Here is a 17,226-nt window from a genome sequence, read left to right as displayed (position 1 = left end):
AAAAAATCATTGAAATAAAGAAGATATATCTACTTATAATATATGGGGTAAAATTTCCTACTTCTATAAAATAAAATTGAAGTTTTTGGATTATGAATTCAAAACCCCTTTACTACTGACTCCAGCTCAGCTGCCTTCATTGACAAATGTATTAACCAGAATTCTCGGTAATCAACTAAGAAAACATTAGTAATTCTGTGCAATTACTTTGTATTCTCATGCTTATTTTTAGATATGAAAGGAAAAGCAGAAATTGTTAAAAAAAACTGGGGGGGGCTGATATTCAAGTGTGTTATATAATGAATTTAGATTTGTTTAAAAAGCAATAGAAAGATACTAAAGGTTTTTAAACAAATGATGGATATTCTCAAAACAATATTTTAAAAGATCAGTCAGCAGCACTGTTGAAAACAGATTTGAAGGGAGAAGAGTGGATGCAGATATTTATGAATTTATCCTAGTTGACTAGGAAAGAAATGGTGGTGGTATGGATAAGAGCATTAATACTGAGGATGGAAAGAAATAAGATACATCCTCGCAATGTTTGTGATGTGAAATATTAAGGCTTAGTATGGAATTCAATGAGGAGGTCGGAAACAAATAATAAGTAAACATATAACACCCTAGCTTTCCGGTTTGAATAAACTGATAGATTATAATACCATTTATTAAGATTTAGAATAATAGGAGTAAATTTGGAGATCCTAAATTTGATTTCAAACATGTTGAATCTCAGTGAGACATCTGAAAGGAGAAGTTGTGTAGACATTTGGATATACTTAGTTGCAGTTCAGAAAGAGGTCTATGCTAGAAATACAGGTTTGAAAGTCAACTGGCAGGAAATGACTGAAATCATGGGATGATAGATGAGATTGTCATAAGCCAGTATATATACGAAGTACAGAGAATGCCTATCACAAAGTCCAAAAATACAGCAACAGTAAACAGCTGATTTCAGGGGGAAAAGATGGCAAAGGAGAATGTAATAGGTGGCCAGAGGTACAGAGATAAAACCAGAAGAAATGGTGCCAGAATGCTGAAGAAAAAAATTGTTTCAAAGCATGACCAGATTTTTCAAATACTAGTGAGAATTTAACAAGATAAGTATCTGTTAGTTACCTCCTGGTTATTGAAAAATTCACCTAGATTTTTCTGTCCTTGATTTAATTATCCTTAACAAATCAGAGTCTAAAATATTGATTGCTATGAACTTAATTATGTCACCTCAAAATCCATATGTGACATATCTGACATGCATCACACATATCAATTAGTTATAACTGAGTTCATACATCAGATTTGAACTCAGCTGAAACTCTAACCCCTAATGTGATGACAGTTAGAGATGGAGACTTTGAGCAATTAGGGATAGAAAGGGGTCCTCATGATGGGCTGAGTAGCTTTTAAGACAAGAAAGAGAAAGAGCTCTTCTGAAATATGACAATACACTGAGAAGGCAGCCATCTACAAGCCAGGGAAGAGAGCCCTCATCAGGATCCTAATCCATCATCACCATGATCCTGAATTTCTCAGCCTCCAAAACTACAAGAAGTACACGTCTGTTAAGTCATCCAGTCTATGGCATTTTGTAACATCAACAACAGATTTGCTTTAGCTCTTTTCCCACTCACAAGCAGAATAGAGCTTTCCCTGCTTTATGTCCCTACTATTCTCTTATTGCTTTTAATCATATTTTTGCTTGTCTTTTTTTTTTTGAGACGGAGTTTCGCTTTTGTTACCCAGGCTGGAGTGCAATGGCGTGATCTCAGCTCACTGAAACCTCCGCATCCTGGGTTCAGCCAATTCTCCTGACTCAGCCTCCTGAGTAGCTGGGATTACAGGCACGTGCCACCATGCCCAGCTAATTTTTTTTCTTGTATTTTTAGTAGAGACAGGGTTTCACCATGTTGACCAGGATGGTCTCGATCTCTTGACCTCGTGATCCACCTGCCTCAGCCCCCAAAAGTGCTGGGATTATAGGCTTGAGCCACCGCACTTGTCTTATCTGCTAAGGTATGATGACTTGATAAAAGGGCCAACATATTATTTCTCTTTGTTTACCTGTGCCTAGAAAAGTACCCAGCTGAAGCATTTTACATAGGCTACAGATTAGGAGAGAATGACCTATTACTAAACCACTATACATTCTGATTTATTTAGCCAAGGACACAGAAAACACACGATGAATGTCAGCACACCCAGGATTCCTAGCGAGAACATGCAGCTGTGGTTGACAATGTGTAATATTTAATTTGCTGGATTAGAAAAGCTTAATTTTCTGCTGCAGTTGAGCACCTTATTATATAGTTTTATATCACCATTCTGAAAGAATATACACAAATTTTTTTACTGATACTTTCACTTGGGAGAATGTTAACATATGTTAGACTTTGTTGGCTACTCCATCTAATTTAGTATCGGTTAATTACCAACTTCAGCTGAGTGAGAAAGCTGAGTAAGCCTGCTGGCATTTCTGAAGGCTAGCTGCTTACTAACTAGCTTCCAAAGAGTAGTTTCACCTTACTAGCAAATGGTAGATACTCCTATTTAAATTAAGCCTTCCTAGAGCTTGAAACTATTAATCTTTACTGTATGTTCAGCCCCTAGTTAGTGCCTGGCTCTGAATTATATTGTTTAAATATTGAATGAATATATGAACATATGAATGCTCATTAAATACTGGAGGAACCAATTTATCAGTTCATAGATTACTAAATTCTTGGCCTTTTTATTAAAATACGGTTATAATAAATATATATATTTTATATTATAGATATAAATATAAATGAAATATTATAGGAACTATATTCCATGTAAGTTGTTTCAAGTTCTCAGGTTTTTATACGATAGCAGCAACTAATATTTCTTACCATATCCAGTGGTAGAAACACTATAATCTCAGTCAGTGATAGCATTATATTTTTAACCATATTTTATAAATTGATATAGACTTGCCATACAATGTTTTATTAAAGTCTTAAAAGTTAACTTTTAAGATTGGATTTTAAAGTACTATTTAAATTCAGTTTAAAAGTAGTATTATGAGTATATCTTTTTTGTAGATTCTAACCTTACATCTAAAATCTTACATTGCTACAAAAAATAGTTAAATAGTTATATTTATTATTTAAATTACTTATTACTTAAATATTTAAGACTGAGTATGAAACTAGATATTAATGAATGAATCAAAAATAAGACTTCCTGGCCCATAGTAAAATAAGCTGAAACTTCTGTTTCCCAACAAGGAGTAGATGTATTTAACTCTATTCCTACTGCTAATTAAATATAAAAACCCAGAAAATAATAATAAAACAAACATGAGACTTTGAAAGGCAGGGAAAAGAAGAAGGATAGAATAGGGAGCTCAGGAGTAGAGGAACAACATTAGAGAAGTGACTCACAATGGTGAGTTCCTTGAGTTTTCTTTCCTCCTACATACCCCAAACTAGATACTAGAGAAACTCACCACCTAGAGGTGCCGATGAATACAAACAAAAAATGCTTCAGGGAAAGCATACTCTCTCTAGCCAAAAGACCAGGAAAGGGGAGGACCAGTAAAACAAAAACCCTGCTCACCATGCCCACCCTACTCCAGCCATAATCACTGGGGGGTGAAAAACAAAATCAGCCACGCTCTGTCAATGAAAGCAGAGTGAGAGCTGGGTGTAGTGGCTCACGCATGTAATCCCAGCACTTTGGGAGGCCAAGGCAGGTGGATCACTTGAGGTCAGGAATTTGAGACCAGCTTGGCCAACATGGTGAAACCTCATCTCTACTGAAAATACAAAAATTAGCCAGGCATAGTGGCAGGCACTTGTAATTCCAGCTACTCAGCAGGCTGACGCAGGAGAATCACTGGAACTCAGGAGGCGGAGGCGGAGGCTGCAGTTAGCCAAAATCACCAGAGCGAGAATCCATCTCAAAAAAAAATAGAAAAAAAAAAGCAGAGTGAGCAGCCTGTACTTTCACCAACACTAAGCAGTAATACCTTCACACTCCCTCAATGCAATATTAGCAGAGGAAAACTTAAGAGGTAAAAGGGGGCCAGGCGCAGTGGCTCAAGCCTGTAATCCCAGCACTTTGGGAGGCGGAGGAGGGTGGATCACGAGGTCAAGAGATCGAGACCATCCTGGTCAACATGGTGAAACCCCGTCTCTACTAAAAAAATACAAAAAATTAGCTGGGCATGGTGGCGCGTAACTGTAATCCCAGCTACTCAGGAGGCTGAGGCAGGAGAATTGCCTGAACCCAGAGGCAGAGGTTGCGGTGAGCCGAGATCATGCCATTGCACTCCAGCCTGGGTAACAAGAGTGAAACTCCGTCTCCAAAAAAAAAGAGGTAAAAGGGAGGAGTAAGATTCCCACCTTTTCCTAGTAGTAATGAGGTAACCTTCTCCCTCAGACATGATATCATCAGAGGCCTATTAAAATAAAAGATTTAAAGAAGATCCAGAGTCTCAAAATGTAATACAGATAGTCACTAACTTACAATGGTTCTCCCTATGATTTTTCAACTTTATGATGGTATAAAACTGTCGCAATTTTAATGTACTTCAAATTTTGAATTCTGATCTTTTCCCAGGCTGGTAATATGTGATGTATGAGCTACTCAGTATGTTATCATAAAACTGGTTTTGTATTAGATAATTTTGTCCAACTGTAAACTAATGTAAGTGTTCTGAGCATTTTAAGATAGTCTAGAGTAAGTTATGATATTCAGTAGTTTACATGCATTCAATGCATTTTATTTTTCTTTTTTCTTTTTTTTTGGTGACAGAGTCTCACTCTGTCACCCATGCCCAGGATGAATTGCAATGGCACAATATCTGCTCACTGCAACCTCTGCCTTCTGGGTTCAAGTGATTCTCCTGTCTCAGCCTCCAGGGTAGCTGGGATTACAGGTATGTGCCACCACACCTGGCTAATCTTTGTATTTATAGTACAGAAAAGGTTTCACCGTGTTGTCCAGGCCAGTCTCAAACCCCTGACCTCAAGTGATCCACTTGCTTCAGCCTCCCAAAGTGATGAGATTATAGGCATGAGACACCACGCCTGGCCACATTTTCAACCTATGACATTTTCAACTTATGATGGATTTATCAGGACATAATCCTATGGTATGTTGAGAAGTATCTGTAGTCCAAATGGCCAGGAGACAATTTAAAAAATCATTCATCATACTAAGTATAAGGAAAATATATAATCAAAGGAAGAAATTATACTCAAAGAATGCTACTACCATGATATAACACATATGTCAGATTTGACAAGAACTTTAAAGCAGCCATGATTAAAATGCTCCAGTGAACCATTAAATAACACTCTTAAAATAAATAAAGTCTAAGCAAATAAAGAAAAATTTTACGTAAAGGGCCCAATAGAAATTTTCGAACTAAAAAATTATAAAGCCAAAATAAAAAACTTGCTGCATAAGCTCATGAGAAAAAAGACAATCAGTAAACTTAAGAGACACAACAGAAATTACTAAATCTGAATAACAGAGATAAAACAGGCTGAAAGGCTGAAAAATAAATTGAAGAGACCCTCAGTGACTTGTAGGGCAATAATAAAAAATCTAGCATTCATGTCTTTAGAGTCGTCAACGGAAAAGAAATGTAGGGTTTAAAAAGGATTTAAAGAATTAATGACAAAAATTTCCCAAATTTGACAAAAGTCACAAACCTAGGGATTCAGGAAAGAGAAAGCCATATAAAATAAACCCAAACAAAGCTATGCCAAGACATGTTATGATCAAACTTCTGAAAAGTAAAGAAAAAGGAAAAATTATTGAAAGCAAGTAAATAGAATGATGCATTACCTATGGTGAAACAATGATTCAACAGTGCATTTTGCATCAGAAACAACAGAGTCAAAAAAAAGGTAGAAAATTTTTCAAGTGCTGAAGAAAAAAATTACTAAGCTATAATTCTACATACAATGAAAATACCATTTAGTAGTAACATGCTTTTTCTGTGTCCCCACCCAAATCTCATCTTGAGTTGTAATTCCCATAATCCCTGTGTGTTCAGGGAGAGACTTGTTGGGAGGTGAATGGATCATGGGGGCAGTTTCCTCCATGCTGTTCTCATGCTAGTGAGATCTGATGGTTTTATGTGGGGCTCTTCTCCCTTCACTCCTCACTCTTCTCTCTCTTGCTGCTGTGTGAAGAAGGTCCTTGCTTCCCCTTCACCTTCCACCATGTTTCCTGAGGCCTCCCCAGCCATGTGGAACTATGAGTCAATTAAATCTCTTTCCTTTATAAATTATCCAGTCTTAAGCATTTCTTTATAGTAGTCTGAAAACAGAATAATACAGGTAATGAAGGAGAAATCAAGACATTTTAAAAGAAAACAGAGAATTTCTTGCCAGCTAACCTATTCTAGTAATTCTAAAGGAAGTTCTTTAAAATGAAAGAAAATTTTAAAAGAAGAAACTTGGAAGGTTACCAGTAAGGACAGTAGAAAAAGGATAAATAATACCTCTACTATATTTACCCATTCATAAATTATTTATCTCTCATGGATAAACTTATGGGTAAACATAATAGACTACCCATGTTTTGTGGTTCAAAATTGCATTTGAGAGTCGAGGCAAAACCTATTACATCATGTGATGAAGTTCTCAATGTAACTAGAGAAAATATTGAGATAACTGTATTACAGTGAGGAAGGGTAAAGATATGTAAATGAAACTAAGGTTTATAGATTCCTCTTAAACTAATAAAATGTTGATACCAGTAGACTGTAATAAGGTATGTATTATAACACCAAGAGCAGACAATTAAAAAAAAACTATTCAAAGAGATACAGTCAAAAACTCTACAGAAAAATTAAAATGAAATTCTAAAAAAAAGGCTTAAGTAACCCATATGAAGGAAGTAAACGGGAAACAGAAAAAACACACAGAAAATAAATAATAACATGGCAGACTTAGCTCTAACTATAAATAATGCAAGATATAACATCAGCATGCAAAATATTCATACACTAGCAATGTAAAATTTTAAAATGATACGGTTTGAAACTGGATTTCATAAAAATTAAAAACTTTGCCATTCAAAAGATATAGGTAGGAGAATGACAGGGCAATTTACGGAATTCAATGTAACTCTTGGGCATTTCTCATAAAGAATAAAAACGTTACGTTCACACAAAAAACTCTGAATAGCAGCTCTATTCATAACCGCAAAAAACTAGAAAAAAAAACAAATGTTCTTCAGTAGATGAAGTAGTTCATCCATAAAACAGAATATCATTTAGCAATGAAAAGGAACACATTAGATTAACCAATCCAAATGAACCTCAAACACATTATGCTGAAAGAAGTCAGTCTCAGAAAGTTACAGCCTGTATGATTCTACGCATATGACAGTCTGAAAAAGGAAAGCTATAGGGAAGGAGAACAAATCAGGTGTTATGGTAGTGGGAGGATTTGACTACAAAAGGGCAGGATGAGGAAATTTTTTGAGATGATAGAGCTATTCTGTATACTGACTGTGGTGGTAGCTACTCAAACATATATATGTTATAACTCATGAAACTGCACATTAAAAATTCAACGTACTAGATACAACTTTAAAAAATTTCTCTCCTCAGAACAAATTTCAATGACTGTAGCAGTGATATTTAATGTTTTATCATGACACTTTTTGACATTAGTTTTTAACATCTTTGACATTTTTAACATCACATTTCATTAAGAATGTTTAATACTAAACATGTTTCCAAGCAAGTTCCTTGAGAGTAGAAAGTCTGTCTGGTGTTCTCATTTCATTCACCCAGCAGAGTGACTATCACACAGCACTCAAACACATTTGTTACCTAAATAAATGTTTCACAAAATAATGCAACCTTTCTGTGAAAAGTTTACATTAAAATTTATTCAATTCTTTTAAAAAATATCATTACCTCTTACTAAATTAAGACTTAACTGAAAAATGACTATTTCACAAATTGCTATAACATTAATGAATATCAACATATTTCAGGGAAAAGTTCCACACTTTAATAACGACTCAGCATTTAATTCAAAGAGCTATTTGTAAAGTGCAAATACTGCTGAGTGAACAGATCAGAATTCTGAGTTCTCTAACTTTAAAAAGTCCTCATTACTTTTTCTTTAGTTCTATTTCATTAGCGAATAAAATAAACTCCAAATGAACCATTTACAGGTAATCCTTCCTAAATTTTCTTGAATAGTTAGATTCAGTCTCTCAACTAATTTACTTTGTTCAAAATTATTTACTTTTTTGGAGACAGGTCATTAAAGAGCATCAGATAAAGTATAGATACATTTACAACATGGATGAACTTTGAAAATGTTACACTAAGTGAAAGAAGGTAGTCTAGGACCAAATATTAAATGATTCCATTTATATGAAATGTCTAGAATAGGCAAATCTATAAACACAAGAAGAAGACTGGTAGTTTCCTAGGGCTAGGCAGAATGGATGGGAGAGTTGGGGAATGACAGCAAAGTTGTGTGGGCTTTTGGTGGGGAGAATAGGGGGATGATAAAAATGTTCTAAAATTGACTGTGATAATGAATAGTACAACTCTGAATATACCACTACATTATATACTTTATATGAGTGAATTGTATGACTTGTGAGTTATATTTCAATAAAGCTACTGAAATTATTAGAAAATGCCTCTGGGACAAATCTGTGAGCCCATAAAATAGTTTTCAAGATAAGAGACTTCATTATAGCATCAAATATTTAGAACTAATAGAGTATACTACACTTTAAGAGGTAAATGGGAGTATATAACATTTAAATCTCATCTGGTCTGGTTATTTCCTCAAAAGTTTATCATTACATATAAAAGGCTATAAACAAGAGTTATACATGTTATCATATAGTATATAAAACAAGGTTCTCATTTACAGCTAAGAAAATTTACTGACATTTAATTACATTATGTCATACGAGGTTAAATTCTAGCAATCTAAAAGATACCTAGGCTTTAAAAAACTCTATGCCTGAGTGTCAGAAATTAACTCTAAATGAAGTAATAGTTAAGTAGCAGAAGAGGTTAATCATATTGGTATAACCCCTTTTAGTCTTACTAAAAAAAAAGAAGTGTTCTTTCTTTGCCAGGCTTAATATAATAGCCTGTGAATTATAAGATCAAGTGACCAACTGTATGTTTTCTAAAATATGAGTATCCTTCATCAAGTTTTATACTTAGGGCAGCTAAAAGACCAATGTGGAAAAATCAGCAGTAAGCCCAAAGGACAGGCAGTGCACAGCAAGAAAGAAGGCAATTCCCTCGTGACTTTTGCAGGTCACTACCAAGGACCATGTTAGCAGATCCACACCAGACCCTTAACAGGCAGTTCTGCTGCTACCAGTAATTAGCTTGGACAGCTCCGGCTCCAAGAGTAGCAGCAAGGCTACACCATAATGAGCTCAGCTGGGATTAGCAGGACAGGGCAGGGAACCAAGAGAGCTCAGGCATTCTGCATTGTGTATGTATCTAGGAGATCAAACAAGGATGGCTGGCTAGGTTATCCCCTCTCCACCTCATTCCAAAAATGAAGCACGGCAGTGTCTAAAATACAGGCTAATGAAGAGCGACACCTCCAACAGATGAGAGCCACACTAATTAACACAATCCCTAGATCATATTATACAGTTTCTGTTAGAGCTAGCAACTGTGCAACTTGTTATTGCATAATACATATATATTTTTAAAAGCTAGTCTTTTTTTCTTTACTTTCATTGACAAAAATCAGATTATTTCATTTTCAACTTTTATAAAGTGTTTCTTTAATGTCCTTTAATCTACAAAAAATTTCTCCCAAATATTATATCTAAGTCCATATTGTTAAAAATGAAACTCACTTTTGAATCATTAGCTCCTGGTTTTCCCTTTTGAAATATGCCAGTTCATTCCACACAGCATCAGAATCTTCTTGTCGAAGTTGCTGGGGATCTGCTCTCTTTATTTTTCTGATTTCAGTCCTATTTTTAAAACAGAGTTGCTTTTTTCATTAACATGTCTGAAGTGCAATAATAATTACTTTATATATTTCTTAACATTTAAAAGTATCTATTGACCAAATTTCTAACTCAAGTTGACCAATTATTGGATGAATTTCCTAAAACCTATGCATGTAGAAATCAAAACCCTCTATCATAATTTTTGAAGTTTATTTACTACTATGGAAAGGAAACTTTTAAGCAGATGCATGATAGCCTAAGGTCTATTGCTCTCATTCAGTCTTATAGTAATAAAAATAGGCACTGTAGAATTTCAGTGGTTCCCCCCAACCCAAAAAATCTATAAGCAAACAACTCATCTAGAATTTGCTGCTAACCAATATGAATGTGGTATACATGCCTTTATCTTTAAAAAAAAAAAACTATTACCAGTGAATATGTCAGAAAGTAGATTTCATACTTCTAGTGATTAGTTAAAAGTTAGATGAACAGAGAATAAATGTAGGACAAACTGCTTTATCATTGCTTTACTGACAAAAGATATGAAACACTTCCACTCATCAAAGAAAATAATTAGATGTGACAATTATCTATAAGTGATGCCAAATGCCCTTTATATTTTCATTTTCATTTTTTGAACATAAAACAAACTCTTCACTTTTATTTTGTAAAAGTGCTTTACTGGCCAATTTAGAAACAGTATTTCTCTACAGAACAGACCAATGTGTATCATCAACATTGCCCTAAAGGATCCATCTCAAAAGATGAGAGGATAGTAGATTTTCTGTACTCATTCAGTCCTTTGCCCTCTGTTGATACTGTTAACAGGGGAGCCACTTACGACTAACCAAGATATGAACACCTGTTCAGAGCAATTGAACTGAGACCGCCAATTCATTCGGATAAGCTGGAGAACAAACTGATGGATAGTAAAGATCTTCAAATTGCATACTAGGTTGAAATAGTTTTAAGATAGTTAACTATATATGTGAATTTCGTATTTCTCTAGTCTTTCCATTAAAATTTAAATACTTTTGGGGTTATAAACATTTTAACAGCTGTATTTTATTAATTTAAAAGCAATTTTTTCAATCACATGGATATTAACCATTTTTGCTTTAAAGTACATACTTTTATTAAGTTATTCCATTGATATTACAAATGTGTACAATAATTCATAATTATTGACTGCTAATATCTGCAAATGTAATAAAAGTCTACAGTTATTACCAACACATTTCTGTTTTCATTTGTTATAGTCTCCATTTAAAAATTCACAATAAAAATTTTGACTACCAAATAATTTCTTTAAAATCAAACAAAAGCCATTAAGACACCTATATAATGCTACTCCATTCCATTTAATATTTAGGGAAATGCCTTTATGAGCTATGTAACTCACATGCCACTGCCTTCTTCCCACTGTTTTAATTGCTCTTTTACTGCTCTGTAGTTGGTCTGTAACATCTGCAGCCTTTCCTTGCGTTTTTCATGGGCATCTCTTAGCTCATCATTTTCTTGGTTCTGTAGAACACAAAAAAGCAAGTATATATACATTTGCAGAAAATATTAATATAATGTTTCAAATAAAAGGTTACCCATCTAAATATGAAATTTGAAAGAAAATAGTGTGTAAACATGAACAAATCTGTAATATGTATTTAAGCAGAAAAAAGAATTCTTCTAGTCAGAGAATACATTTGCTTCATAAATTCAACTCAGTCAATGTATTTTTTAAGCTGATCACATAATTTCAAAATTTTACCATTAAGATAGTTTCATTCCTTTACCTGTTGTTAATTAATATACATTCATAAGCCTATCTTACATATTTTTAATTGTTTTCTTTTTCAGCATAAGGTTTTATCTATACATAAACAATGACTATTTTGTTACAGTGCAAATATAATTAGTATAAGAACATTAATCAGAGTAAGAACAATTCTTTAGCACAGGAATTCATAATTAAAATGTAGTAAGGCACAAGGATTACATATAAGAAAGACAATGAGACTAAACCTATGTTAGAAGGAGCATAGTTTAACCTTCTGGGATTGTACCATGAAGAACTGGAATGAGAAAGCTAGCCTTACTACTCTTAAAGAGATCATAAAACAAGCCATCCAAACATTACTTTGTTGTGTCAACACCTAACTTAAACAATTGTAATCAACTACTTCTTTTTTATTTATTTTTATTTTTTTTAAAACAGGGCTTCCCTGTGTGGCCTAGGCTGGAGTTCTTATCTCATTGCAGTCTTAAACTCCTATCTCAGGCAGTTTTTCCATGTCATTCTTCCAAGTAGCTAGCACTATAGGCACGCAGCACCACATCCAGCTAAGTTTTTTATTTTATTTTTGTAGAGACAGGGTCTCACTACATTGCCCAGGCTGGTCTCAAACTCCTAGTATCAAATGATCCTGTCTCAGCCTCCCAAAATGCTGCAATTACAGGTATATGCCACTATGTGTGGCATGGTTGACTACTTCTAAATGTATATAGCACATGAGATAAATTTTCATTTTAAGATAAACATAAAATGAACTTATAAAGACAAAATTCTTAGTCCTCAGAAAACATGCACAACTATAAATGGTATTTCTCAAAGTAAAATAAGTAAATTCTTGAGTTTCTTTCCTCATGAAAATTTCAAATATTTTAATATGAACAGACACTTCTCAAAAAAAGACATTTATGTGGCCAAAAAATACATGAAAAAAAGTTTATCATCACTGGTCATTGGAGAAATGCAAATCAAAACCACAATAAGATAGCATCTCATGCCAGTTAGAATGGTGACCACAATAAACTCAGGAAACAACAGATACTAGACAGGTTGTGGAGAAATAAGAACGCTTCTACACTGTTGGTGGGAGCGTAAATTAGTTCAACCATTGTGGAAAACAGTGTGGTGATTCCTCAAGGATCTAGAACCAGAAATACCATTTGACCCAGCAATCCCATTACTTAGTATATACCCAAAGGATTATAAATCATTCTACTATAAAGACACATGCGTATGTGTGTTTATTGAGGCACTGTTCCCAATAGCAAAAACTTGGAACCAACCCAAATGCCCATCAATGGTAGACTGGATAAAGAAAATGTAGCACATACACACCATGGAATACTATGCAGCCATAAAAAGGAATGAGTTCATATCCTTTGCAGGGACATGGATGAAGCTAGAAACCATCATTCTTACCCAACTAACATAAGAACAGAAAACCAAACACCACATGTTCTCACTCATAAGTGGGAGTTGAACAATGAGAATACATGGACACAGGGAGGAGAACATCATACACCGGGGCCTGTCAAGGGGTGGGGAGGTAAGGGAAGGATAGCATTAGGAGAAATACCTAATGTAGGTGACACGTTGATGCATGCAGCAAAACACCATGGCATGTGTGTAAACCTATGTAACAAACCTGCATGTTCTGCACATGTATCCCAGAACTTAAAGTATAATTTATAAAAAATGGTTTTACAGGTGAGCCTTCTGCTTTAATTTTAATTGCTTCTTAATTTATTATATGTAACAATAGGGTATTTACATAATTCTTATAAAATTATTAAAATCTAAACGATTAAAAATAAGACTCAACTAGATATCATTTGCAAATCATTGGATAGACAAAATTTATAAGAATAATTCTTTTAAAATGAAGTTTCATCCAAAGATTCATGCTTTGGGGATGCTGTTGGCAAAGTGTAAATCATGCATTAAATTAGTTCTAGAGACTATTGTTCTTTTATCCTACTTCAGCAATAGACAGTAAAATTTTATAAAAGCATAAATCTGGGCCGGGCACAGTGGCTCACGCCTGTAATCCCAGCACTTTGGGAGGCCGAGGCTGGTGGATCACGAGGTCAAGAGATCGAGACCATCCTGGTCAACATGGTGATACCCCGTCTCTACTAAAAATACAAAAAATTAGCTGGGCATGGTGGTGCGTGCCTGTAATCCCAGCTACTCAGAAGGCCGAGGCAGGATAATTGCCTGAACCCAGGAGGCGGAGGTTGCAGTGAGCCGAGATTGCGCCATTGCACTCCAGCCTGGGTAACAAAAGCAAAACTCCGTCTCAAAAAAAAATAAATAAAATATATATATATGATAGACACAGTTCAAAGAAAAACATTTCTTCATTTTAAAACTACCAGAATACACCCAGCTGAAGCCATCCATCAAAAGTTGGATATCTTAAAAGAAATATTTTTCAAAATATCTAAATGTTTTCTTCATAATCTTCTAACAAACACAGGTTAACCGTAGTTTGGATTATGATCCAAATTTTGACATATAATAGGCAAAGGTAAAATAATAGTACTTTATTTGGGAAATATTACCACCAAAGATCTTATAACAAATCAAGTGTATGGATTGAAAAATGTATTTTATACCACTAATTAATATATTTTCCTACAGGATACACACAAAAATATTTCACTGGCAGCTACTGAAGGAGATCAATTCATAAAACATTTACTAAGTACTTTCTTTGGAGTTTGCATTTAAACTAGCTAAACTAGAGGCTCTAACTTTTTTTTTTTTGAGACAGAGACTCACTGGAGTACAGTGGCAGCATCTCAGCTTACTGCAACCTCCGCCTCCTGGGTTCAAGTGATTCTCACACCTCAGTCTTCTGAGTAGCTGGGATTACAGGTGTGCAGCACTACACCTGGCTAATTTTCTTGTATATTTTCAGTGGAGACAGGGTTTTGCCATGTTGGTCAGTCTGGTCTCTAACTCGTGGCCTCAAGTTATCTGCCTATGTTGGCCTCCCAATTTCCTAGGATTACAGGTCTGAGTCATCATGCCTAGCAAGGCTCTTTCTGTGTATAAACGAGTATGAATGAATGAAACATTAGGAAATAGAAAACAGGAAAAATTGTATCAACTGACTTTTTCCTCAAAGATCTTTGCAATTCTAATTCTAAATTCATAAAAACAGAAATAATTTTGTATCTAATCTTCTGGTTTGGACAAAGGGTCCTTGAGAATAAGGCAAACCAAACGCATAAGCACTGTTTATAAAGCAGTGGCTCAATCTTCAGAAAATAAGAGCAAGGTTTTAAAGAAGTTAAAAAAAAGCCAAAAACCTTTTATAAAATACCAAGGATTCCATTACAGATGTTTAATTTCAGCAGAATGTATAAAGATGATATGTACCAGACCATTGAAAAATAAAAGACATATATGTTGTATTCAAAAGACATGCTAATATTATTAAACAACATTGAAAAATACTAATAGAATCAAGTTGCCAAATGCATGAAAGTCAATAAAACAGAAATTCACCACATTAGTCAAGATTATTGTGGCTTTCATAAAGCTCTGATGCACTGGTTTCCAAATAATACTTTATAAGTTGCTAGATCACTATATTAATCAAGTCAGGATCAAGGATAGGATTTTTATAAAAATAGCTTACATTCCTTCCATTTCTACTGGCTATTTGTTACAGCACTGGTCACCTATCTTGAAAACACAAAAAACTAACCATAAGTATAAGCTCAACAAGATACTGTGTTAATATTTATACACAATTCATAACAAGAATCCTTTAATGTGCATAACTTACTGTTGATAGCACAAACAGCATCATTTCAAAGTATATGTACCATGGGCTACTCCTGAAACTTACTTGTCCCTCTCACTCTTCAATCCACCTTGGTAATCAACTTGGGACCCTAAAGCTACCTACTGTGCTATGGAGCATGTCTTTTGTCTTTATTTCAGCATTTCCAACAGTATTTTTCATGCAACAACAGTCTTCTGGTTAATATTAATAGGTATAATATAACCAAGCAAATCAGGGAAAAGATGTGTCTATGCCTTTCTAAAGATTCACAACTCATATGAGTATGTTAAAGGATCACACACAAAAAAAGAAACCTTTTAATCCACTGTTTAAAATAATCACTTGAGCATGGAATATTTTTATTTATCACACTCCCATTAGCTTCTGCCAGAGCAGTGTTCCATATAACACCAAAGGCCATGACAAAAATTCAACATGCATTAGTAAGTAATGGTCAAAAAAGGAGTACTAAGATCAACAAATGTATCTTAAAAACCATTAAGACACATTTTATGGGTTAAATTGTGCCCCACCACCCCCATCTAAAAGTATCTTGAAGTCCTAATCCCCAATATCTCACAATGTGATTTTATTTGAAGATAGGATCTTTGCAGAAGTAATCACGTTAAAATGAGGTCATTAGACAGGCCCTCATCCAACAGGACTGATACACTTGTAAAAACAGAAATATAGACAAAGGAAGAGAGATGCATAAAGAAAAGACAATGTGAAGACAAAGGACAATGCTATCTATAAGGCAAGGAATACCTGAGGCTCCCAGAAACTAGGAGAGGAATGGAACAGATTCTCCCTCATAGTCCTCAGGACCCAACTCTGCTGACACCTTCATTTTGAACTTTACTAGCCTCCATCACTTTGAGACAATAAATGTCTATTGTTCTAAGCCACCTGGCTATGGACCTTTGTTACAGCAGCCCTAGGAAATATTATTAACTACTAGTTTATACTCACCTGTGCTTTAGTAATAGCAATAAGTATAATCATAGCATAAAAAGGAGAGTTGTAATGAAGTCTTTGGTCTTCACTAAATGGGATATTTATTCTTACTAAAGTCAATTACTCTGGGCTCCATTATTCTCTTTGGAATTGCTTTATTCTACAGGTTCTGTTTACCTACTTCTTTTGCTAAATGTTCTTGATTATGGCACCTTTTTTATGGCTCCTTTAAAATAAATAATCCTATCCTACTAAATGATATAATACAAGAAAAGTATTTGCTCCCATTTTTTCCTCATCTTGAAAATCTGCTAAAAGACATACATTTGAAATTCATGATTATCATCAATTGACTTAAACTATGAATATAAAAAAACTATCAATAAAAAAAAGAAATTTAGTGGAAAAAAAGAACTTTACTCTGAAAATAAACTTGGGATCACATCACAGAAAGCTATTGTCATAAAAAAAGAATGAGGAAATAAATTAATATAATCCTTCAAGACATTTTCTGAAACAAGGAATGCAAGAAGTGGATGGAAAGGTAACAGATCTAAAAATATCTTTGAATTGTTCTTCTTCCTGCCAAAAATAACAAACTGTCAGTCTTACAGATTTCTTGAGGTAAACAGGTAGAGATCTGCTACTACTGAATGACATATGTGACAGTTAATTTTATGTGTCAACTTGACTGCCCAAATATTTGGTTAACTATATTTCTAGGTGTATCTGTGAG

General features: G+C 34.4%; 1 protein-coding gene across 12 annotated transcripts in view; it reads right to left on the bottom strand.

Moving 5' to 3' along the window:
• Nucleotides 1–17,226, bottom strand: part of CNTLN (centlein) — a 329,556-nt gene that overhangs the window by 147,170 nt on the left and 165,160 nt on the right. For all 12 annotated transcript variants that reach the window (XR_013534372.1, XR_008481669.2, XM_054256412.2 and 9 more), the window contains 2 exons: nucleotides 11,351–11,472; nucleotides 9,850–9,969 (listed from right to left, as the gene is read on the bottom strand). Coding sequence is in view for 10 of the 12 variants with exons in the window: in XM_054256412.2 (XP_054112387.2) it covers nucleotides 9,850–9,969; nucleotides 11,351–11,472 (242 nt within the window). In the remaining 2 variants the exon portion in view is untranslated. The remainder of the gene's footprint in view (nucleotides 1–9,849; nucleotides 9,970–11,350; nucleotides 11,473–17,226) is intronic.

The sequence above is a fragment of the Callithrix jacchus genome, chromosome 1, assembly GCF_049354715.1.
Source record: "Callithrix jacchus isolate 240 chromosome 1, calJac240_pri, whole genome shotgun sequence".
Lineage (NCBI taxonomy): Eukaryota > Metazoa > Chordata > Mammalia > Primates > Cebidae > Callithrix > Callithrix jacchus.
The sequence above is the reverse complement of the archived record's forward strand: the minus strand, read 5'-3'. Positions and strand labels throughout refer to the sequence as shown.